At 43.8% G+C, this 10693-nt stretch overlaps 1 protein-coding gene across 1 annotated transcript; it reads right to left on the bottom strand.

Annotated features, from left to right (window-relative positions):
* Window positions 1–1774: 1774 nt before the first annotated feature.
* Window positions 1775–10343, bottom strand: LOC119354559 (ubiquitin-conjugating enzyme E2 2). The gene is made up of 5 exons (XM_037621277.1): window positions 10090–10343; window positions 9866–9891; window positions 3373–3462; window positions 3091–3179; window positions 1775–2188 (listed from the first exon to the last, which is right to left on the bottom strand). Exons 1-5 carry the CDS (start codon window positions 10212–10214, stop codon window positions 2060–2062), a joined length of 459 nt encoding a protein of 152 aa, XP_037477174.1. The 5' UTR covers window positions 10215–10343; the 3' UTR covers window positions 1775–2059.
* Window positions 10344–10693: the final 350 nt, after the last annotated feature.

Below are 10693 nucleotides of genomic sequence, written 5' to 3'. Positions count from 1 at the left end.
AGCAACAACAGCAACAACAGCAACAACAGCAACAACAGCAACAACAGCAACAACAGCAACAACAGCAACAACAGCAACAGCAGCAACAGCAGCAACAGCAGCAACAGCAGCAACAGCAGCAACAGCAGCAACAGCAGCAACAGCAGCAACAGCAGCAGCAGCAGCAGCAGCAGCAACAACAGCAACAACAGCAGCAGCAGCAGCAGCAGCAGCAGCAGCAGCAGCAGCAGCAGCGACAGCAACAGCGACAGCGACAGCGACAGCGACAGCGACAGCGACAGCAGGAGCAGCAGCAGGAGCACCAGCACCAGCACCTGCACCAGCAGCAACAACAACAACAACAACACCAACAGTAGTAGCAGCAACAACAACACAGCCCTGTTTGGATACTCAACTTAGCTAGAGGTTAGAGTTAGTTTCTAGCTCATGAATAACCGTGAACTAACTCCATCCAAAGAGGTGTTTAGATGACAGGGTTGGATTGACAATAAATGCACTAGGAGAACTAGCTCCAATTAGCACCTCTTAGGTTGGATAGTTATTTTGGGTGGGTTAGATGCAACTAGCTCAAACTAGCACTCATGTTTGGATATACTTTAGGGCTATTTGATCCCAAACTAGCTCAAACTAACTCTAACCCATGGATACCGCAGCAGTTAATCAGCCGATAATTTGTAAGAATGCAATAAAGTCCTTCCGGCCCATAATATAAGATGTTAATTCATCTAATATGTGAGTATATTGGATGTTATAAGATGTTATAAAAGAGTTTTGTACTGCATCATTGTGCAATTGTTGTTTAGCTTCTAATATTAATTTGGTGCTTTTAGGTACATATTTCATTGGTAAAGATCCGCGCTTTGACCCTTTCTGCGTATGAGGCAATGAGATATCGATGAACCAGCATCAAGTGAGGAAGATGATAAAGATTGTTAGTAAAATGGGTCAAAATATAGCAATTAAACTATTTGTTTACACTTTATCCAAGACAACAGTGAACTGCAGGATGGTAAGTAAGAACTCTGCAGCCTTCTTTTCACTGCCCATAATGAGTTGTGTTAGATGACAATATCTGAATCTTTTTCCTTTGCAGTGGTTCCCAAAGCAGTTTACCCAAGATTACCTCTCAAACTACATGATTGGTGGGCATGTAAAGGTTAAAGTATTTCTACCAGAACACGATGCGGGCATTGGTGTACTCCTGCTGCGCGGCGGCGGCGAGGGCAGCGGCAGTCGCTACTTCGCCCCTTGCATCCGCCGCGTGCCTCCAGCCCTTCGTCTTCGCCAACTCCACGACCTGCTCCTCGAGTGTCAGCTGCTTCTTCTTGGGCGCCGCGACAATCTTGCGAGGTGTGCGGGGCTTGCCTTTGCCCGAGAGGGCAGAGGTGATGCCGGACAAGGCGAGGGAGGCGAGGCCGGCGGCGAGATCAAGGACGTCGTCCATGGCGAGCGGCCGAAAGCACACGCGGGCCAAAGGGTTTTGGTAAAGTGGAGGAAAACGATGAAGGCTTTGCCACCGACTAACGGGCCAAGGGGAGTAGTTGGCGCATGACACGCACGTCCATCTCTATCCATGCCGACGCAAATGTGGCTCAAAAACGTTTGGTTGGGTAAGCACGTCGGGCCGACTTTTCTGCCGCCGCAACCCAAACGGACAAGCGCGGACAAAATGGATCGGCGGTTGCAGTTGCTAAAAAACAGGGATATTGCTTCACCAAGATGGCAACGCCGGATCTAATGGACACATCTGCCACACGCCTCGAGGCCTGACAAGTAACAACACATGACTAAGTGTTCATCAACCATTTCCACACTATAACTTTTTACATATGATGCCCCTAAATTCATGAGGCAGGATCAACAACACAACATAAAAGAACAGTAGCACGAGACATGACACAAAATTACCACGGAGACAAAAGATACTTTGACGGTTTGACCTGCAAGCAATAACTGGAGATGTTTAACATTTCATCTGAGAAGCAACTATAGAGCGCCCTAAACAAAGGTTTCATGGTTGCTTATTGCAACTTTCTGGCAGCGGCCGCCTCGCCCTGCCTTAGTCAGCAGTCCAGCTCTGCTCCACGATCTCGCGGACTTTGCGGTTGTACTCTCGCTTGTTCTCGCTGAACATTCTGGCAGCTTCCGAATTTGCTGGAGAGTTGGGGTTTGGATCACACAGCAAGGACTGTACAGGAAGTAGAGCGTTAGTGAACCAGGTATCAGATATGGATGCATGATGCAGGCACTACATGCAGCATACAGTTATGGGGGTTGACAGCACGTACATGTGAAACAACCCATCCTCTATCATGAAATGGTTCTGCTTAACATTTTTTGCATCAACTTTTGTTCTGAGCATGGCAGCACTGCTGATTGTTTATAAGCAGCGTACAACCACCATGTGGCTGTACAGCTCCAGTTTGTAAACAGTGGTATAATCTCAAATAAAACCTGACTAATTTAATTCACTGTCGTGTGATTCTGCATAATTTAGGTCAAGGTTCACTTCCCAGTCAACAAGCTGCAAGGAGAAAAGTTTCCATACATCTTTAAATTTCCCTAAGATCGATTTACTTGACATGATTTAGAACATTTGACAAATACAACTTCCTGCGTAGGAGCATCCCACCAGGTGCAACCAAGTCCAAAATTCAAAAACATAAATTTGACTGGAAACTGTAGCAATGCAACCAGATATTACATCTAACCACTCAATACATAATCATACATGGCATACTATCGCGTGGTAAGCAACACAAACCAATCAACATAAATGCCATGCTTTCCAAATATTAAAAATGGAGGTGTCAAAGAATACTCCTACCAGACAATTAATAAACAACACACAAGGGTCAGACTGGTAGCCCACCATGCAGGGTGCTAACATTGATACTAACCAGGGTTGGCTAGCACTCCACATGGTGGGCTAGCCAACTGAATGCAACAGACTTTCTTACCACAATAGAGGCCTCTCCACAATATTTGGCAAGTTACTGAACATGCCTACTAATTAGCACTATATTAGTAGCACTATTCTCTTCAATGGGAATCACACATGAAGTTTGACTAGTCTGATCAAAATGGTACCTGAATAGAAGTCAATATGGCAGCAACGTCATATATAGGGCTCCACTGGTTCTGTAGAATATCCAAGCAGATGCTCCCATCTGCATAAACTGCAGAGATGTAGCAAAGACATTAAACCACTTCTCCAGACATCAATTTAGAATAATGATAATTACTCCGTACGATATGAAAGGTATTCCAGTCACATGAAATAAGAGAGATGGATAGAGACAGTGAGAAAGAAGGTATCTTAGTCATATGGAATCAGAGAGATGGGTACAAAGGCAAAGTGAGAGAGATTACTATTTGGGTGAAACATCCTAGAGACAAAACGAACAGTTGGCGGCTTGTTGGGGTAATCTTCTGTAAACTGCAAGGTAAGCTTGAACGTGCCTAGATATGTGAGACAATAAACTATCAGTAAATTTCCAGTGCCATCATATTATAATATAATAGCATTAATTCAACTGCAGCAACAGAAAGATGCAATGTAAACTACTCCTTGAGACTTTTTTGGTTGTCCTATATATAATGAAGAATTGCTGCGTGGCAATACGAATGGATGACCATGATAGGCACTAAAAAATTCACATGTGTTCATCATTTTTGCAATAGATGATTTAAGGCAGTTCAAAAACTACAAAACCAAAACATTAAACTCAGCATGCAAAATCAAGAAATGCCATATAACAACAATGCACCCATAGAGGATTTCTCATGATAGAAATAAGCAAAGCTTTAATAATTTTTCACATGTCTTTTGGGTATGAAACCCATTTGGGCGAGAGTAGTACTAGGATGGGTGACCTCCTGGGAAGTCCTCGTGAAAGGGTTTCATATCTGGCCTACCCCAACTTGTTTGGGATAAAAGGCTTCGTAAGTAAGTAAGGCTCTTCACGTAGTTATTAACCATAGGGAAGTATGGATTACTCTGTGACAACCAATGATTTGTCAAAGTGTTAACCACGCAAGACAGCAATGTCACATAATGTAGGTACAAAAGGTAAATTAATATAGACAATTTGTACAGAGAACAACTTCCATAAGCATAACTAAACATGCACTACTATTGAAAGTGAATATTCAGTACAAACTCTTGACTAGAGGTAGAGGTCCGTATATCGATAACCGAGTTAAATTTATCCAGCCAACCAGAACTGGAAAGATATATCTTCAGACAAGAGGGATCAGAACTGAAACTGATGTGTAAGGTACGCCGGCTGTGATTTTTATTGGTGGATAACTGATTACACCAGCGAAAAATGCCTAACTGCCAAATAATCATCAAAACCTGATCACTGGTTCTATAAGACCATCAAGGACAAACTATCCACCCTCAGACCCAGATAAATCTTAGGTGAATATTCCACCAATTTTGCTTCTTAACATTGGAAAACTAAACTAAATCCACATTTCTACATGTCTTTGTATCAAATACCCAGCCCAGTAAGCTCGTAGTTGTATGCAGTGTTTAAAATATTGGCCGACAATCAGTCAACTTGCCAACTAATCCCTGCTCGGTTGGTCAGCGAACAGCCGTTTAACTGGCTGATTCCCCTCTAACCCCTTACTCACCAGATGACCAAGCAGTTACCAGTTAACGATACCTGAACATTTGTTGCATGTATAGTCCTAGTCCCAGTAACTCAATGTAATATAGATCCAATCAATATTGCTGACTCATCGTCCGATTAATAGGCTCTTGTTTTTTGGGGGCAAAGGCATAACAATTTGTGGGTAGTTCCGCTAAAAAGAATATTTTGTGGGTACTTATAGACTTGGTAAAATTTTGCATTTTAAGTGATAAAGTGTGTGCTTTTTTAACTGGTAAAAAGTAAAATAGGGTCGAAAGTTTTATGGAAGGAAGTTTACTACAAAAGAAGTACAACTAAACTAATTGCCCAGCTCGCACGCGAAGGTACACAGTTCAAAACTACCAACAACTTCGACCACACCGCGATTGACTCATACAACAATGACAGCATACTGAGACCAGAAACATAAAACTAAAATATAAGCTGAAGTCTTGTATGCTCAGACAAAATCTACTACCCCTATAAAGCACGAACGGGGCTGATCCAAAGCATCTTGATTTACTAGATAACTGCCCGTGCTTTGCAACAGGGCCATAAATATTTTGTACGCAATCACTGTGAGACATACAAAAAAAATAGATTTTAGTTGCCAATTGAATCGCCATTTTCTTAAAAAAAAAACTGCTCCCTCCAATCCATATTAATTATCGCTGCTTTAGTACAACTTTAGTACAAATTCGCTGCTTTAGTACAACTTTACTAAAGTTGTACTAAAGCAGCAATAATTAATATGGATTGGAGGGAGTGCAACAACAACAACAACAAAGCCTTTAGTCCCAAACAAGTTGGGGTAGGCTAGAGGTGAAACCCATAAGATCTCGCGACCAATTCATGGCTCAGGCACATGAATAGCAAGCTTCCACGCACCCCTGTCCATAGCTAGTTCTTTGGTGATACTCCAATCCTTCAGGTCTCTTTTAACAGACTCCTCCCATGTCAAATTGGGTCTACCCCGACCTCTCTTGACATTCTCCGCACGCTTTAGCCATCCGCCATGCACTGGAACTTCTGGAGGCCTGCGTTGAATATGCCCAAACCATCACAGCCGATGTTGGACAAGCTTCTCTTCAATTGGTGCTACCCCAACTCTATCTCGTATATCATCACTCCGGATTCGATCCTTCCTCGCGTGGCCACACACCCATCTCAACATACGCATCTCCGCCACACCTAACTGTTGAACATGTCGCCTTTTAGTCGGCCAACATTCAGCGCCATACAACATTGTGGGTCAAACCACTGTCCTATAGAACTTGCCTTTTAGCTTTTGTGGCACTCTCTTGTCACAGAGAATGCCAGAAGCTTGGCGCCGCTTCATCCATCCAGCTTTGATTCGATTGTTCACATCTTTATCAATACCCCCATCCTCCTGCAGCATTGACCCCAAATATCAAAGGCGTCCTTCTGAGGCACCACCTGCCCATCAAGGCTAACCTCCTCCTCCTCACACCTAGTAGTACTCGGTTTTAGTTCTACTAAGCCTAAACCCTTTCGATTCCAAGGTTTGTCTCCATAACTCTAGCTTCCTGTTTACCCCCGTTCGACTATCGTCAACTAGGCACCACACCATCCGCAAAGAGCATACACCATGGGATACCTCCTTGTATATCCCTTGTGACCTCATCCATCACCAAGGCAAAAAGATAAGGGCTCAAAGCTGACCCCTGATGCAGTCCTATCTTAATCGCGAAGTCATCAGTGTCGACATCACTTGCTCTAACACTTGTCACAACATTATCGTACATGTCCTTGATGAGGGTAATGTACTTTGCTGGGACTTTGTGTTTCTCCAAGGCCCACCACATGACATTCTGTGGTATCTTATCATAGGCCTTCTCCAAGTCAATGAACACCATATGCAAGTCCTTCTTTTGCTCCCTGTATCTCTCCATAAGTTGTCGTACCAAGAAAATGGCTTCCATGGTCGACCTCCCAGGCATGAAACCAAATTGATTTTTGGTCAAGCTTGTCATTGTTCTTAAGCGGTGCTCAATGACTCTCTCCCATAGCTTCATTGTATGGCTCATCAGCCTAATCCCACGGTAATTAGTACAACTCTGAACATCCCCCTTGTTCTTTAAGATTGGTGCTAATATACTCCGTCTCCATTCTTCTGGCATCTTGTTCGGCCGAAAAATGAGGTTGAAAAGCTTGGTTAGCCATACTATCGCTATGTCCCCGAGGCCTTTCCACACCTCAATGGGGATACAATCATGGCCATTCGCCTTGCCTCCTTTCAACCTTTTTTAAGCCTCCTTGACCTCAGACTCCTGGATTCGGCGCACAAAAAACATGCTAGTCTCATCAAAGGAGTCGTCCAGTTCAATGGTAGAACTCTCATTCTCCCCATTGAACAGCTTGTCGAAGTACTCCCGTCATCTATGCTTAATCTCCTCGTCCTTCACCAAGAGTTGGTCTATTCCGTCCTTGATGCATTTGACTTGGCCAATATCCCTCGTCTTCCTCTCTCGGATCTTGACCATCTTATAGATGTCCCTTTCGCCTTCCTTTGTGCCTAACCATGGTAGAGGTCCTCATACGCCCGACCCCTTGCTTCACTGACAGCATGCTTTGCGGCCTTCTTCGCCATCTTGTACTTCTCTATGTTGTCCACACTCCTATCCAGGTATAGGCATCTAAAACAATCTTTCTTCTCTTTAATCGCCTTCTGGACATCATCATTCCACCACCAGGTATCCTTATCTTCGCTTCTCCTTCCCTTGGACACTCCAAACTCCTCCGAGGCCACCTTACATATGCAAGTCGTCATTTTCATCCACACATTGTCCGCATCCCCTCCTTCCTCCCAAGGGCCCTCCTTAATGACCCTCTCCTTGAACGCTTGAGCTACCTCCCCCTTGAGCTTCCACCACTTCGTTCTAGCGACTTTGGCACGCTTATCCCGCTGGACACGAATCCGAAAGCGGAAGTCAGCAACCACCAGCTTATGCTGAGGTACAACACTCTCTCCAGGTATCACCTTATAGTTGAGGGAGTACTTTAAAAAAACACTTATTGACTTACCTAAGAAAACATGATTTCATTTGGTAAACCAGAAGACGTGTGTGGTTTTCAACAAAGACAAGTCGAAAAAACCAGAGGTAGGAGCAAAAAAATTTAAGACGGAGAGGGAGGAGGAGAGGACGGAGTGGGGTTGGATGAAGGTGGGAACGAAACGCTGATGGGTGAAATACGAGACCTTACGTCTTTTAAATACTCCCTCCATTCCACAATGTAGTGCGCCCGCGCTTCCCAAGATCTAAGTTTGACCATAAATTCAATGGTATAATTTTTGCCCTTGCCGCAGTCGGTCTCGTTGGTTAAATTTATGGTCAAACTTAGATCTCGGTAAGCGTGGGTGCACTACATTGTGGAATGGAGGGAGTATATATAGTAGAGATAGAAGTACAATACCAAACTTTTTCGCTTTGTCATACATCACACTAAAAAAATTGTCGATTCTATTTAAATATGTTCATGCTAACTAGGATTAAAACAATGACATTCATATGGTTACGTCCATTGCACGTGCACATTTATACTAGTATAAAGAAGGGAAAGGAAGGACTTGATTGGTTGGCTTGCCAATGGGGCTGTGAACCAAACATGCCTCAAGAGGTTGGGCTCTCAGCAAGATGAGATGTTTCATTTCCACCATTTCATATAAAGAATATAACTTCAATACCACTAGACTAAGCTTAAATTAGATATTTGCATAAATATGACATAATGAGACAGCTTCTCCAAAATCATGCCTATTGCCATATTAGGATGCCACAAGCTAAAACATATGCACAATAAGCATGCATCATGCACCAACATGGTTGACCCCATACATAGTTATTTTTGGTTATGTGCTCCTTCATGACTGTCATATGCCAACGTGTATGGTGATGGAACCGCTTTATATTACATTTCTTATCTGGCCACTCTGAACCTATGGAGTGGAACAATGTCCACCTTGGAAGAATTTTGGTGGTGGTCATGGGGAGGGCCTAAAGTGGTCGGACCCTTCGCCGGACCCTGCGTAAGCGGGAGCTAAGTGCACCAGGCTGTCCTTTTTTATGGGAGGGCCTAGCTAAGATGTTTTACCAAAAGAAAAATACTAACCTCTTTGGATGCTCGGTACAATACACATATCACTAGGTCTGAGCCGTGGGCATGCAAAAATCACTACCTGCTACTATGCATCTGCCGTGCATTTCCCTACAGTACAAATATGAAGATTGAACAATGCTCTCAAAAGCAGGTGACATTCCTGGAACTGTCACACGAGCAATATTACTGATTTAGTCTTTTAAAACAAAAATAGCAATTTGCTATTGTCCCAAACTAAACGGACAAAGCAATGTGGATAAATTAGTTCATCATGTATTGCTGTCACACCAGCAATATTATTGATTTAATTTACACACAAAAATAGCAGTTTGCTAATGTGTCAAACTATAAGCTGAGAAGCAAAGTGGATAAATAGCATTAAGAGGATGCATAACAGATATGAACTTTTTCTTTATCTAGTCCTCAGATAGAATACTCAACCTTATGAAGTATTAATAATATTTAAAAGAGAACAACAGCATCACGGCTTTCATGTTGCAGCTGAACTCCTTTCCTAAGCTAAATTGGGAACCTATTTCCAAATGCAAGTCCAAAGCTTGCTGCCAAAGGAATTTCCAAAGCTAAAAAATTTCTATACCAAAAGAACACTTTGTGCAACTCCAAATCAGCTCTGGCGTTCCATCCCATAACTCACTAAAAAAATTACTGCAGAATTCATACGAATCTCCTAATTTTGGTGCACCTTGAGTGGAGTCTGCCGTCGTAACAGGTTCGACCATGCAGATTTTGTCTTTTCCGATTTAAGGAAACCCAAAACCAGCAGGGATTTCATAACTTTAGCCTAAAATATACACTTCCAACAGACCTTCTGCTGCTTGTAAACAGTGACAGAAAAGCCCAACGAACAGTACTGCCCAAATCATGCAACGGAATTTTCCGCGCAAAACTTATAACAGACTAATGGATGCAAACAGGTACAATGCAGCATCACTCCCAGGACAAACAAAAACCATCAGCAATATATAGGATAGCTGCAGTTCCGCCTTACGATTCACAATAAAACTACGCCCAAGGAACTAGCAACCACACGTAAAACAGTAAATCAGCTAGAGGTCAGAGGAGATCAAACCGACGAGCCTCACCTCCGTCCCATGGCGTATCATCCGGCCTGCAAAACCACACCACAGAAAAAGGATCCCTCGTCAGCACCACAAACCCTAACATGGAAATAACTGAAACTGCGGAGCTCAGCACGATCTAGAGGTCCCCAGACCAAATCCTAGGAACAACGGCGGCGGCGGAGAGGCTGTCACCCAAACGAAAGGGGTGAGGAACTGGAATTCCAGGCGAAGGCGGGATCACGGACCCGAAGATGACGGCGTTCCAGAGCATGATGTTGTTGTCGTGCGGCGCGCCGCTGATCCCGGCCGGTGGGTCATGCTGCAGCCGCTTGAAGTCCCGCATCAGGCGCTTTCTCGACGGCGTCGACATCTCCGCCGCCGGCGCAGACTCCTCGAACCCGCTAGGGCTCACGTACGCACGCACTCTCCCCGCCAGTCGCTTCGGCCAGGTTTATTGCGTCCGGAATAGACGAAGGAGAGAATGTGAGGACATCTACAATCTACAACATGGGCATACCGACGCGTCCCAATCATTTTCCCCTTAAGGCTGGTCATTGGAGTAACTTATACTAGTGTCATGTATATGACACTAGTCTAAAGTGGTGTTTGGTTCTCTAGTCCTATGATTTTTTTTAGTCCCAATTAAAAAGTCATTAGTCCCTAAAAAGTCTCTCACTGTTTGTTTGCAGAGACTAAAAAGTCCCTAGTCCCTTCCTAGAGGCTATTAAATAACCATGTTGCCCCTAGTATATAAAAAAATAACAATCAAACAACACCATGGGGTGGCGGGCCAATGGGTGCATGGAGGGGCATTGATGGAAAAGTCCCAAAAAGTCTCAAAAAGACTCT

This window comes from Triticum dicoccoides, chromosome 2A (assembly GCF_002162155.2).
Source record: "Triticum dicoccoides isolate Atlit2015 ecotype Zavitan chromosome 2A, WEW_v2.0, whole genome shotgun sequence".
In the NCBI taxonomy this organism is placed as follows: domain Eukaryota; kingdom Viridiplantae; phylum Streptophyta; class Magnoliopsida; order Poales; family Poaceae; genus Triticum; species Triticum dicoccoides.
Note: the sequence above shows the minus strand (reverse complement) of the source record. Positions and strands in the feature narration are given on the sequence as shown.